This window comes from Strongylocentrotus purpuratus, unplaced genomic scaffold, assembly GCF_000002235.5.
Source record: "Strongylocentrotus purpuratus isolate Spur 01 unplaced genomic scaffold, Spur_5.0 spur5_scaffold_3, whole genome shotgun sequence".
Taxonomy (NCBI): Eukaryota; Metazoa; Echinodermata; class Echinoidea; order Camarodonta; family Strongylocentrotidae; genus Strongylocentrotus; species Strongylocentrotus purpuratus.
In genome coordinates this window covers 20,774,012-20,789,572 of record NW_022145609.1, presented here as the reverse complement: position 1 = coordinate 20,789,572, position 15,561 = coordinate 20,774,012, and the positions used below count along the sequence as shown (strand labels likewise).

At 42.9% G+C, this 15,561-nt stretch overlaps 1 protein-coding gene across 1 annotated transcript in view; it reads right to left on the bottom strand.

The window, feature by feature from the left end:
* LOC580940 (deleted in malignant brain tumors 1 protein) overlaps window positions 1-15,561 on the bottom strand; it is a 37,935-nt gene extending 22,374 nt beyond the window's left edge. The window contains exons 1-5 of the mRNA XM_030995634.1: window positions 15,401-15,561; window positions 10,745-11,059; window positions 6,747-7,058; window positions 2,766-3,083; window positions 1,081-1,404 (exon numbers count right to left, since the gene is read on the bottom strand). Of these exons, the coding sequence (XP_030851494.1) occupies window positions 1,081-1,404; window positions 2,766-3,083; window positions 6,747-7,058; window positions 10,745-11,059; window positions 15,401-15,497 (1,366 nt within the window). The 5' untranslated portion in view covers window positions 15,498-15,561. The remainder of the gene's footprint in view (window positions 1-1,080; window positions 1,405-2,765; window positions 3,084-6,746; window positions 7,059-10,744; window positions 11,060-15,400) is intronic.

Here is a 15,561-nt window from a genome sequence, read left to right as displayed (position 1 = left end):
TTCCCGTGTTATGAATAGCGACCCTTATAAGTAATGAACCTTATTTCGTATTATGAATAGCGACCCTCTCGTCGTATTATGAATAGCGACCCTGATTTCATATTATGAATAGCGGTCCTTATGATTAATGACCCTTAATATGAATTATGAATAGCGGTCCTTATGATTAACGAACCTTATTTCATTATGAATAGTGACCCTCTTTTGCCATTATGAATAGCGGACCCGGAAGTACGGGAATTTACACGTTATGAATAGCGGTCCTTATGAATAGCGGACCTTATGAATAGCGGTCCTTATGATTAGCAGATAGACCCCTGGGTGGGGGGTAGCAAGTGTATAGGTCAATATCTTGTTAAGGGATGTTAGTGCCATGTCGGGATTCAAACCCTAGACCTTAGCATCTCCAGTCAAGCACCTTAAAACACTCGACCACGACCAGAGCTCAACTTTATCTTTAGATTAAGCTAATCCGATAGTCCAGAGGCTGAAAGAACTCTCATCAGGGATACCACTACAACAACGTAAATTTGCTCGTCGCAGCTCTTTGTAAACTTTTGTTTTTACACCCGATATATAACCAGGTAATGCATTGCCCGATTTTGTTTCAGTAAATACATTTATATTTATCAATACATTACAAGACTGATGTGTTTGCAGTGAAAAACATATTTCCGCAAGTTAATTTTGTTGCTCAACTGAAGCTTTTCAAAGTGACTGTCTAAAATGTTATGCAAGAAGTGTCTTTTTTTATGCTAACTTTTAAAACAAATCAAATTTAGGACAGGACATGGGTTGCATATAAATATACATTATATTGCATATATTGGTTGTTGATAAAGATTTGGGTCTAGTTCATAAATGGGATGTGAAAAAAAAAATCGAATAATTATATATAAGGTGCATGTACACGAGTATTTCCTTTAGAGAAAATGGAAATTTTCAGTACAGTCCAAATAATTAGAGAAAGATACGTCATGGATAGATAAATCCTAGCTTAAAAGAGTTGCCAATTTGCTTTTGATCAATTAAAACTAAATATCAGGATGGACTTCCCCTTTAGGTTTACATATATCTTACCAGCTGCAATTAGGCATCGCACTCCTGCATCTTCGGGATGACCACAATAATGGATTTCGGCCCAACCACTATGGTGGCATGAAGAAAGCATAACCTCCGAGCCACGACAAGCTACTTCTTCCAACCAGATTAGCCCCAACACGGAATGGCCCCCGTCGATTAATATGTCGACTCCCACATAGCCTAGCTGCCGGCAGGCTACAGCGGCATCGGCAGTATCCCAGTTGTTGCCGCATATAGTGCCCCATTGGCCATTGTGGTAGATCTCGACCCGTCCCTCATGCATGGTCACTCCTCCAGCGAGTCTCAGCGATCCATCGGTAACTGAAAAACAAATTCAAAGTCTTATTTAAATAAGTTTATAGTTCCACCCATGTGGGTCCTAGGTCTTGTTTTGATGGAGTCAGGAGTTGGTCTAGCGAAGGGCTTTTCAAAGTCCGGACCACAGGGAGTGTCGATCCGGACCGCCCGTTGAAAAACTGGGTGTTTTTGTTTTTTTAAACCCTAAACGGACCAGGGCAGAAATCACCCGACCTCTATCTTTCGATACCAAATTTATTTAATTTCTACAAATGGTACTGCGAAGGGTAAAAAAAGGGTTGCTGTGCGCAGCCAAAATTGCTATTACCCCATATATATTGTACACAACGCAGATGTGTGACTAGTTAATTAGTAATCATTCAAAAGCCATTTGACACATTGACATGAAACTTCATTGAATTTTTTTTTATGGGATACTCTTATATGCCAAGGTCTGGTCGATATTCCAAGGGGGCACTCCCCTCGGCTAAAGCTATGGTCACAACCGAAAAAAGTAGCCTGCTTGGCGGCCGGGCGGTGAGTTTTTAGCCAATTTCGCCCGAGCACTGCTTGTTTTTAGGACATCGCTCAGTCGCCGCTGAAGTTTAGCGCGTAGTTAAAATTTGGACAGCGCCTGCTCACTCTTCACTCGCCGCCCAAAATATGCTCGGTTGTCCGGGCATTCGCCGCCCGGGCACCTACCTAATCTGCTAGGTCAAAGGCTGCTGAGCGGTCGCCGCCCTGGCCCTGCCCGGTCGTTGCTGGAAGATCAGTCGGTCACTGGGCGGAGAGTTCAAAAACGGTCTATCTAGCGGCTTCAAATTTTGACCTAAATCACTCGACGGCGAACGCTCAATTAGGTCAGTGCCCAGAAGGCGACCCCCTGGGCACCGAGCGTATTTTGGTGCCCCGCCGATCACTGGCCGGCTGCTGGGCAATTTCTTTAAAATCAGTTGGTGGACGGTGGGAGACTGCTCGGGAACTGGTGGGTCATCAGTCGGTCACTGCCGGGACGCCGCCGGGAGGAGCTCCCCGATTTCGCCCAGTTTTGACCTAAAATCAACCAGCGACCGACAGGAAATTGACAGGGCACCGCCCAGGCATCGCTTGGGCTCTACAAGCCTGCTCGACTTCTTCAAAAATTGTTGGGCGATGCCTAAATTCCAGCCGCGACCGAGCAGGCTACAAATCGGTCGGTCGCCACTCTGCAATGTGACCATAGCTTAAGAGAGTACCAAAATAAACAGACCCCTTTAGGATTAAATTGTAACGATTCTCCTTGGATCAGATATAGACCTAAAAGTTTAAAAACAAGCCTTGTTTTCTTCACTATACAAACTGTGCCCTCATTATAATTTATAGGATTAAGTTTACAAATATCTTACCATCTGAGGATGAGCATCGCACTCCTGCATCTTCTGTATGAACACAGTTATTGACTCCCCAACCACTATGGGGGCATGAAGAAAGCCTAAGCTCCGGGCCTAAACAAATCACTTCATCCAACCAGATTGGACCCAACCCGGAACGCACGTTGATTAATACGTCGACTCCTGGGAAGCCTAGCTGCCGGCAGGCTACGTTGGCATCAGTAGTATCCCAGTTGTCGTCGCATACAGTGCCCCATTGGCCATTGTGGTAGATCTCGACCCGTCCCTCATTCGGGGTCGCTTCTCCAGCGAGTCTTAGCGATCCATCGGTAACTGGAAAACAAATTCAAAGTCTCATTTCAATAGGTTTATAGTTCCACCCATGCGGATGTGGAGTCGGGAGTTGGTCTAGCAAAGGGCTTCTCGAAGTCTGGACCGTAAGGGGTCGTGTCAATCTGGACATGGTTTTTTTTTTCTTTTCTTGTTTTTTTTTTGGGGGGGGGGGGTTTTACCATACCCTAAAAGGACCAGGGCAGAAATCACCTGACGCCTATCTTTCAATACCAAATTTATTTAATTTCTACAAAAGGGCACAAATGGTACTGCGAAGGGTAAAAAAAGCATAGATATTACCCCGTATATACTGTATACAATGCAGATATGTGACTGGTTAATTAGTAATCATTCAAAAGCCATTTGACACATAGACATGAAACTTCATTAACTTATTTCTCATGAGATACTCTTTATCAATATGCCAAGGTGTGGTTGCTATTCTAAGGGGTCACTCCCCTGACCCCCTCGGCTAAGAGAGTAACAAAATAAACAGACCCCTTTAGGGTTAAACTGTAACAATTGCCCTTGGATCAGATAAAGACCTACATGTAAAAGTTTAAAAACAAGCCTCGCTTTCTTCACAAGTGCCATTATTATAAATTATAGGATTAGATAGTCATTTCGGAACATTTACATCAATTCCTTCATCTTCCAATCACTCCATTTGTGACAATGTTTATTTGCTTAATCAGCCTATTGCCGGGAAACGCCGAAACGGTGCCACTTTTGAAGTTTTCCCATTTATATATTTACCTTAACTTCCACCTTTGACTGTCTATGTGCAAACTGTAAGGACAGTACGTACCGGTATGTATAATATAACAAACTTATATGAGGGGAAATAATTGATGAATCAACTAAATATATATATGCCAATTGCTTCAGACCTTTTAGCTTTCATGGAAATCACATCCGGATCGTGAAGAAAAATGTTGAGAACCCCTTGGTCTAGCGGTACGTTCACTTGTTAGCTATTTGTCTTCGCCTACAAACTGGCTCAGCAGACCCTGGTTCGAAACCGAGTCACATATTTTGGATGGTGACGTTAAAGGTCTGTCCCCAGACGTATATAATCATTTCTGATTAATACACGTCTGTAAAATTTGTTAAAACGTACACACACACGCACCTATTTGGTACTCCTAAAGAAGGACTGCTGGGTTTGAAATCGGATAGAGAGTAAAGAGAGAAAGATTCTCCTGTGTTGTGTTCTTTGCTTTTGATCAATTACAACTTTAAATATTCATAAATCCTTATCCTAAACTTCTACTGGTTTCACTTGTGTTTCTGCTTTAATTAAAAGTAACTTACCGTAAATCTCTGTCTACAAGACGCACTTTTTTCCGCCAGAAAAATTCAAAAGTCGGGGAGCGTCTTATACACAGGTACAGGATATTTTGAGTCCTCAAAATGCTACTTATTAGCGGTTTTCGAAAATGTCTGTGTCTCAACAAAAATAACATAATGGGAATAAAGAATAGGATCTACTATTTGAAGTTAACCTACGTTCCGAATTTGAAGGGGAGAGAGTTTTTTGTGTTTTTTCAGTCTCAATAAATGCCCCTTAACCCTAATAAGTCTGGGGGGGGCTGTCAAATTTTTGCCGCTGCATCAGAACACCTGAATGTTTGGCGCTGAAATTTCATGAGTTTTTCTCCTTGTGTCTCTCGCACATTTTGATTCCAAATTTGTAATGGGCGGATCTATGGTTTGGGTGTTATGTGACACACCCCATAAAACTAGCCTGTCCAAATTTCTGTTTGGACTCAGAGAAAAATTTGTCTGGGCTTCATTCTGCAGTTGTTCCTTTGGCTGTTATCTTTAGTTTTAAAAACGACATTGTTAATATTAATTGTGACAAGTTCACAGGCACAAATCGGCGCCATTAACTTCCCTTCGTATCAAAATGAAAGTCGCTAGGGTTTTCTAACGTACTATGGTATCTGCTAAACAGCAAACAAAAAACACTTTAATTTCTTCCTTAAAAATAGGGGTGCGTGAAAAAATATATTTTCCTGCTGGTCAAAATGACTAGGGCAGTAGCCATTGTGGTAAATCTCGACCCGTCCCTCATGTATGGTCGCTCCTCCAGCAAGTCTCAGCGATCCATCGGTAACTGGAGAACAAATTGAAGTCTTATTTCATTAGGTTCATAGTTCCACCCATGTGGGTCCTAGGTCTTGTTTTGACGGGAGTCGGGGGTTGGTCTAGCAAAGGGCTTCTCAAAGTCCGGACTGCAGGGCGTGTCAATCCGGACCACCCGTCAAAAACTCTGGGGGGTTTTTTTTTTCAAACCCTAAAAGGACCAGGGCAGAAATCACCCGACCTCCATCTTTCAATACCAAATTTATTCAAATTCTACAAAAGGGTATAAATGGTACTGCGAAGGGTCAAACAAGGGCTGCCCTGTGCGCAGCCAAAATAGATATTACCCTATATATTGTACTTAATGCAGATATGTGACTGGTTAATTAGTAATTAATCATTCAAAAGCCATTTGACACATAGACATGAAACTTCATTGACTTATTTTTCATGAGATACTCTTATCAATATGCCAAGGTGTGGTTGCTATTCTAAGGGGTCACTCCCCTCGGCTAAAAGAGTACCAGGTACCAAAATAAACAGACCCCTTTAGGATTAAATTGTAACAATTCCCCTTGGATCAGATAAAGATCTAAAAGTTTAACAAGGGAAACGCTCTAGGCGGTCTTGCCTTCATTCGATATGATGAAATATTGAGGTTAGGAGTAGTTATAGGCAGGGTGGTCCATTAGTAGGCCCCAAAAAATGATATCCTTTGAAAATAATCATAATTTTAAAGTGAATATTGACTAAGAATCGTCAGAAGAATTATTTACTATTATTGTAACAAGATTGATCAATTTAATGAATTTTGAACATATAACAAAAATTGATTTATTAATGCTCATATTTAAGTTGTGAAAACATAATCCAAGTCTACTGACCTAAAATGACCTTTGACCTTGTGACCTGGAATTTGTGTCATGATTTGTGATACTTGATTTGTGATACCCTCATGTGTACAAGTTTCTGGAAATTTGAACAAACACTTTTGAAATAATGATAAAAATTCAAAATCTGGATGTTGATGCCACAACAAAGTCTAAGTTTGCAGATCTGAAATGACATTTGGCCTTGACTTTGTCACCTAAAAGACTACCGTACTCACATGATTGGTGATACATGATAACCCTTATGTTCAAGTTTCATAGAATAGGAATGTATACTTTCAAAATCTTAACCTGATGCCACAAAAAAGTCTCAGTTTGTTGACTGGAAATGACCTTTGTCCTTGACTTCGTGACCTTAAATTTTCCTCACATGATTGGAGATACCTGATAACCTTATAGTCTAAGTTTCATGGAATAAGAACTTATACTTTCAAAATAATATTAACAGTTAAAAAACTTAACCTTTTTCCTGGTCCTAATGTACGAAACTAACGAAAGATACCTCATGAAAAATAAATCCTAGCTAGAAAGATATGTCATGGAGTTGCCAATTTGCTTTTGATCAATTACAACTTTAAATCCTTATCCTGAACTTCTACTGATCTCTTTTACTTGTTTTTCTGCTTTGATTGAAAGTAACTTAGGATCAGGATGGACTTCCCCTTTAACTTTACATATATCTTACCAGATAGGCATCGCACTCCTGCATCTTCGGGATGACCACAGTTATTGACTCCCCAACCTCTATGGGAGCATGAAGAAAGCATAGCCTCCGAGCCATCACAAGCCACTTCATCCAACCAGATTGGCCCCAACCCGGTACCCCCGTCAATTAATACGTCGACTCCCACGTAGCCTAGCTGCCGGCAGACTACGTCGGCATCAGTCGTATCCCAGTTGTCGTTGCATACAGTGCCCCAGTAACCATTGTGGTAAATCTCGACCCGTCCCTCATGTATGGTCGCTCCTCCAGCAAGTCTCAGCGATCCATCGTTAACTGGAAAACAAATTCAAAGTCTTATTTCAATAGGTTTATAGTTCCACCCATGCAGGTCCTAGGTCTTGTTTTGATGGGAATCGGGAATTGGTCTAGCGAAGGCTTCTCAAAGTCCGGACCACAGGGCGTGTCAATCCGGACCTCCCGTCAAAAACTCTGGGTGTTTTTGTTTTTTTAAACCCTAAAAGGACCAGGGCAGAAATCACCTGACCTCTATCTTTCGATACCAAATTTATTCAATTTCTACAAAAGGGTACGAAAGGAACTGTGGAGGGTAACAAATTGTGGCCATTGTGGTAAATCTCGACCCGTCCCTCATTCGCGGTCGCTCCTCCAGCAAGTCTCAGCGATCCATCGTTAACTGAAAAACAAATTCAAAGTCTTATTTCATTAGGTCCGTGGTTCCACCCATGTGGGGGCTCCTAAAGAGGGCTGTTGGGTTTTGAAATGGGATTGAGAGTAAAGAAAGAAATCTTTGTTTGTGTTGTATTCTTATTTAATGACTACCCTTGACTGTTATTAGAGAGAAGAAGAAAAATAAGGAATAATATTTCTAGGTATTCTTTAGTGAGTGGATGAAGTCCACAAAAAGATTAATAAACTCAGTAATATAAGCAGAGAGAGACCCAACATTGTGAACAGCTTGATGATTCGGATTCAAATCCCAAGTAGTTTCCATGAAAAATGATGTGCTTTTAACAAAAAGGTCTTCTCCTTTGAATGTACAACATGTTTTGTATATATATTGTGAATCATTAGACTATCTAATGTATTGTTGTCTCTTCAACCCCAAGAAGCGCAGACGGAATGGAATGTAAGTAACCACTTAGACCTCCCATCTTTCTGGATTATTGTATTTAATGTGAATGCTATTCATGCATGTACCCCTCAGGTATCGGTAAAAGACAGTATTTCCACAATGAATGTCCCAGCCGGGCAAAAAGGGCTGCAGCAAATACTACAGCAGAAAGCAAAATAGAGGATCATTTGTTGAACCTGTTCACATCTGATGATTTCTGGTAGCATTTCTGTGAGAAGGGCATATAAAAATACATGAATTTTATGGTTCTAGAACACCTTAATTCCCCCTAGACAACTACCCTCCGGATAACCCACCCCTAGGATAACCACCCTCTAGGATAACCACCCCCAGGATAACCATCCTCTAGGACAACCACCACTCCGGATAACCACCCTCTAGGACAACCACCCTCTAGGATAACCACCCCTCCGGATATCCACCCTCTAGGACAACCACCCCTCCGGATAACCACCCTCTAGGACAACCACCCCTCCGGATAACCACCCTCTAGCTAGGACAACCACCCCTCCAGATATCCACCCCTCCAGATATCCACCCCTAGGATAACCACCCCTCCGGATAACCACCCTCTAGGACAACCACCCCTCCAGATAACCACCCCTCCAGATAACCACCCCTCCAGATAACCACCCTCTAGGACAACCACCACTCCGGATAACCACCCTCTAGGACAACCACCCCTCCGGATAACCACCCTCTAGGACAACCACCCCTCCAGATAACCACCCCTCAGGATAACCACCCTCTAGGACAACCACCCTTCCAGATAACCACCCTCTAGGGCAACCACCCCTCCGGATAACCACCCTCTAGGACAACCACCCCTCCAGATATCCACCCCTAGGATAACCACCCCTCCGGATAACCACCCTCTAAGACAACCACCCCTCCGGATAACCACCCTCTAGGACAACCACCCCTCCAGATAACCTCCAGGACAACCACCCCTCCAGATAACACCCTCTAGGATAACCACCCCTCTGGATAACCACCCTCTAGGACAACCACCACTCCGGATAACCACCCTCTAGGACGACCACCCCTCCGGATAACCCGGCCCCCTCTAGGACAACCACCCCTCCAGATAACCACCCCTAGGATAACCACCCCTCCGGATAACCACCCTCTAGGACAACCACCCCTCCGGATAACCACCCTCTAGGACAACCACCCCTCCGGATAACCACCCATAGGATAACCACCCCTCCGGATAACCACCCTCTAGGACAACCACCCCTCCAGATAACCACCCCTAGGACAACCACCCCTCCAGATAACCACCCTCTAGGACAACCACCCCTCCAGATAACCACCCCTAGGATAACCACCCCTCCGGATAACCACCCCTCCGGATAACCACCCCTCCAGATACCCACCCCTCCAGATAACTACCCTCTAGGATAACCACCCCTCCAGATAACCACCCTCTAGGACAACCACCCCTCCAGATAACCCCCCTCTAGGACAACCACCCCTCCGGATAACCACCCCTCCGGATAACCACCCCTCCAGATAACCACCCTCTAGGACAACCTACCCACCAGATAACCACCCTCTAGGATAACCACTCCTCCGGATAACCACCCCTCCAGATAACCACCCCTCCAGATAACCACCCTCTAGGACAACCACCCCTCCAGATAACCACCCTCTAGGGTAACCACTCCTCCGGATAACCACTCCTCCGGATAACCACCCCTCCAGATAACCACTCCTCCGGATAACCACTCCTCCGGATAACCACCCCTCCAGATAACCACCCCTCCAGATAACCACCCCCTAGTATAACCACCCTCCAGATAACCACCCTCTAGGACAACCACCCCTCCGGATAACCATCCCTTCGGATAACCACCCCTCCAGATAACCACTCCTCCGGATAACCACTCCTCCGGATAACCACCCCTCCAGATAACCACCCCTCCAGATAACCACCCCCTAGGATAACCACCCTCCAGATAACCACCCTCTAGGACAACCACCCCTCCGGATAACCATCCCTTCGGATAACCACCCCTCCAGATAACCACCCTCTAGGATAACCACCCCTCCAGATAACCACCCTCTAGGACAACCACCCCTCTGGATAACCACCCTCTTGGACAACCACCCCTCCGGATAATCACCCTCTAGGACAACCACCCCTCCGGATAACCACCCCCAGAATAACCACCCTCTAGGATAACCACCCCCAGGATAACTACCCTCTAGGACAACCACCCCTCCGGATAACCACCCCTATGATAACCACCCTCTTGGACAACCACCTTCTAGGTTATTTCTAGGGGTGGTTATCCGGTGAAGGTTGTCCAGGGGGTAGGTGTCCGGATACGGTATTTTATTGGTAGGTGGCAGGTATGGAGGAGACTCAAGAGGAGCAGTAAGCCTGGTGAGCCAGGCGAGGGAAAGACTAATAGGAATGATAGCCAACAATGAAATGCTTAAATATGAATGCTGCATTTCTAGTCTTCCCTGACTGGTCTTTATGTGCAGGTTTTGCTGTAAGAATAACAATGATAATAACGATAATGTGTCTGGTTTACCCAGGGTAGCCTCATCAGTATTTATACTTTTCTTTCTGAGGGGCCTGCAATCCTATTATTACCCCGGTACACAAGGGTATAGTCAAACCTGCTTTAGCCAGCACCTGTATAGAAAGACCACCTGTTTATAAAGACATTTTTCTTGTATTCCTTCACTGATGTTTCTCATTGTGACACATGTTAAAGTAAACCTGTCTGAAAGACCACTCGCCCAGATAACAACTACTTTTGTTCTCCCCTTGGCAGACTTTCTATACAGGTTTTGCTAAACTTGGAATTCGGATCCAGTTTAAGGATTTTAGATTTTAAAGCAATCTTACCAATACTTGTCTGACATCTGACCCCTACATCTTCAGCATGACTGCAGTCGTTGGTTCCCCAGTCGCGGTGGGTGCACGATGACAACGACGTCTCGCCCCCAATACAATTCACGTCGTCTAACCAGATTGTTCCGGTTCCTTCACCGAAGGCAGCCTTGGCGTGAGTTTCTGCATTTCCTGGGTAACCCAGCTGCTGACAAACCACCTGTGACTCGTGGCTGGCCCATGTATCGTCGCATACTGTACCCCACGATGACCGGTAGTAGATCTCCACTCGACCTTCAGCAGCAGTTGATCCTCCCACCAGCCTCACATCTACAGAATGAACAACAAAAAGGAATTGCTGTGAACGAAGATTTTAAGTTCTCTTGATTTCTAGAGAATTAAACTGGGTCCAGTTTCCTGAAACAGTCATAAGTCAAAGTTCGTGGACATTCTATAGAAATGTGTGTTGATTCTACGAGGCAAGTTTCAGTGGGAACTGTGAGAAGTTAGCCCCTTGGCTTGAAATAATTGGACATGACCATATACTGATAAAATCAAACTTAAAAAAACTTGTTCTGGCATTCTATAGGTAAATGGTTAAGGAGAATGAAGAGAAAAAAGGGATAGCATAAAACCCTGCATATGGATATACAATGTAGGGTACGCACGGCGCCCAAGTCTGACTTGGAATTGGGTTCCGTCACTTCTGTGCACACCCTATTATGCCAGCATGTATGCTTGTGATAAGTAGTCTACTTAACAAGACATTTTAAATTTCACCGGGAGTGTAAAGTTAAACTGCAATTTTTCTTTGTAGAAGAAACATTTGAAACTCATAGTTTGACTACAGTATAGCAACATATATGGAATCCCTTACTTCAAAAGCATATCATGTTTTGGTTGGTACAGCTAAAAGAGCTGTGATTGGGCAAAATGGGACAGAATGTGATGATACTCTGAATTAATTTAGGGTTTTTGTAATGTAAATTGCATGTATCATTGGGTCTTTATCATCAGGAACACATAGAAGGTGGGTGAGCAAATCACTTTCACTCCGGTATCAAATGTTCACATTTTTTGTTAAATTCTTGACCAATTTCAAAGTGCTTTGTACGGGAAGAAAGAAGAGTCAACTAGCAAACCCAAAAGCCAGTGTGTAAGGCTAGTTTTGGTGCGGGAAGGGGCGATTACGAACGCATTGTTTAGGTTTTGTTTACATCGCTCTTTACGCAGTTGCAGGGGTATGCATCTTAGTTAGTGGCTTAGCACTTAGCACTTAAAAACTTTGACACTTACAACACTTAGCTAGAACACTTAGACACTTAGCACTTAGAGACTTCGGTGGAAAGGGCTTAGAAGTACCGTTTCGATTGTTATTATTATCATTATTATTCATTATTTATTTATTATCATCCTATGCCATATCAATATCATATTTCATATTATCACCTAAAGATAGATAGAGAGAGAGAGATGGAAGAAAAGGAAATGAGAGAGAGAGAGAGAAAAAAAAAATGAGAAAGGGAGAGAGAAAATAAGAAAGAGAGAGAGAGAGAGAGAGAGAGATAGCATGTTATAAATGACAGTGAGAAATGACCTAAGGCTACACAGTGGTACAGGTGCCAATTAAGGCATGTTTTTCCTTCTTTCTTGTGATTGAGATAATCTACTCCCCTGAAAGCAAGATATAGAATGCAAAATGATATTCTACTTCATATGTTATGAAGTCTGATCAAGAACACAAATAAATACGAAGAAAACAAAAAAAAATTGAAATTTTATGTACAAAAGGCATGGAGAGTTGTCCACAGATGATGACATCAAATTAAATACCGCCCTCTAGTGACTAGTCATTTCAAAAAGCTCTAACTTCCTTATTCCTTGCCTGATTTTGTTCAAATTTTCACTGATTTTATTCAAATCTTTTAAAATTTACAATAAAAGTAACTAATTAGTATAAAGGTTTTGGTTCCCTTTAAATTTAACACGCGTTTCAATGGGAGCTTTCTATTTTTAATTCTACACTACAATGGTGACCATAGTTACTGTGTTTACACAGTGATCCGCCTCGAGGGTTGAAGCCGGGTTGAAGCCGCGAGGGGGTTGAACCCTCTAAAGCGCGCAAATGTGATCGTGTTTACACAGCAGAAAAAAAAAGGCGGCTTCAACCCTCGAGACGGATCACAATGACGTCACAATGCGGGGAATTTGACCTACATCAGCTTATAAGCGCGGCCTATTTATACTTGTAAGGTTGCGCATAAAAGAAAGCTATGCGCGCATATCAGTACTACCATTTTCATTGGCTGCTCACGTCGGCCCACATCTTCAGCTAATGAATAATACATGAAGTGTGCAAGTATCAATAAACAGTCTGTAGTATATTAAATGAAGAATGTTTATCAACAAGAGCACATGCTTCTCGTAAAACTAGTCGCTCATTCAGAGCAAATCCATTAATATATGGCACACATTATTAACGATATGGAAGAGATTTTTATATACTCAATCGTCAGAAATATCATAAATTATATGAAAGAGAGAGAGAATGTGAAAGGTAATTTTCATAAATTCGTAACAATACTGGTAATACTAGTCTATGCAAGCAGTGTATCAAATTCACCTCAGATACGTGTTAACTCTATCATGAATCTATAGACTAGGCCTAAGGCCATACCGTTCCATTAACAATGCTGTAGCCTGTTACTGTTAGTAATACAAGTGACCAAACTCCAATTACCAACTCTTGTTCACAGGCGTAGAAGGGGGTACATGATCGATGTGTACAAGTACTTGAATGGCTTGTACAATGTGCAAGAGATTCCCTTTAAGTTGAGTACAGAAGATAGAACTCGAGGTCACTCTAGAAAACTGGAAAAGAAATATTCAAGACTAGATATCAGAAAATACTTTTTTAGCAATAGAGTCGTGGAGCTGTGGAATAGTCTCCCAGAAAACGTTGTGGCAGCTGGGTCAGTCAACTCATTCAAGAATAGACTGTATAGTCTCTGGTCAAAGAATGCTAGCCTTCTGTATGAGCCGGTCGAGATGTTGTTCGTTGTTTCATGTTTTACACAACCTCCTCCCTCCACAAATCGCAGTTATTATTTTAATAAAAGGTAGATTTTTTTTTTTCTATCTTTCATTTCAATGAAGTGAAAATATATTAATCATGATACTTGAACATTCATAAAAAAGAAAAGTTAAATTCATTCAAGGCAACATATAGACTCTAAATCTAGTCTAACGGAGATTGGCAAATTGGAACACTTTTTTTTGTTGAAGACTGATCAAGCAGGGGCAAAACTGAGAGCAGATGAGGTCTAGCTATCTAGCTGGCTTTAACCCTCGAGGTGGATCAGATCCCGTTTACACGACAAAAAATTGCCGGGTTGAAGCCGCGAGGCGGGTTGAGACCTGCAATTCTGGTGGATTCAAAAGGCGGCTTCAACCCGGCTTCAATCCTCACTGGGATCCCGTTTACACACATAAAACTGCAGGTTTCAACCTAGACCGAAAACTTCAGTCTCTCTAATCGTCGGTTGTGCCACTGAGACTACGTCTGGCTCCACTAGACCTCCGATTGGGGAATGACAACAAATGTCAGTTTTATTAAAGAAATGACCCAAATCAGATGGTTATTTCTGTCTAGCTTCAACCTAGACCGAATTTTCCGTCTCTTTCGTTCGTTAGCCTCTTATTGGGGTAGGGTCGGCCGGCTCTACCCCAATAAGACTTAAGAGGCTAACGAACGAAAGAGACGGAAGACCGAAAACTTCAGTCTCTCTAATCGTCGGTTGTTCCACTGAGACTACGTCTGGCTCCACTAGACCTCCGATTGGGGAATGTAAACAAATGTCAGTTTTATTAAAGAAATGACCCAAATCAGACGGTTATTTCTGTCTAGCTTCAACCTAGACCGAATTTTCCGTCTCTTTCGTTCGTTAGCCTCTTATTGGGGTAGGGTCGGCTCTCTCTTTAGAGACGGAAGCCGTTTATACACATGTCCTTGCTAACGCCACGGCCAGTATTGGTCGTAGCGTTTTGCCCCCAAAATCCCCCAAAATGTCATTTTACCTCGAGCATGTTATATTGTAAATTAGGCCTAGAAGTCTAGGCTATAATAAATCAGTTCCACTTACCAACTTGACTGAAATAATCAGTTTAATAGTCCCTTTTTAGGAAATTATGGGTCAAAATCGGAATCCATGTTGAAAAAGATTTTCAAAATGGATTTCGATTTTGACCCATAATTTCCTAAAAAGGGACTATTAAACTGATTATTTCAGTCAAGTTGGTAAGTGGAACTGATTTATTATAGCCTAGGCCTAATTTACAATATAACATGCTCGAGGTAAAATGACATTTTGGGGGATTTTGGGGGCAAAACGCTACGACCAGGACTGGCCGTGGCGTTAGCAAGGACATGTGTATAAACGGCTTCCGTCTCTAAAGAGAGAGCCGACCCTACCCCAATAAGAGGCTAACGAACGAAAGAGACGGAAAATTCGGTCTAGCTTCAACCCGGCTTCAACCCCCTCGCGGCTTCAACCCGGCTTCAACCCTCGATGCGGATCACTGTGTAAACACGGTAATTATTGACCGCGCGCGCCCGTACAATTTCTCCTAATAAACTAGCAAAAATCACATTACATAATGTCTGTTACGTACCGTATTGTTCTTGGGCAAGAATTGTCTGAAATAGGTCAGGAGTTAAAAGGAGGAAAAGGCTTCCAATAAACGATATTAAACGTAGGTCCATCATCATGCCATATCAGATATTACGCTGCAACATTGATATGAGGGCTAGCAAGGCCAAGGGTAGCGCCGGG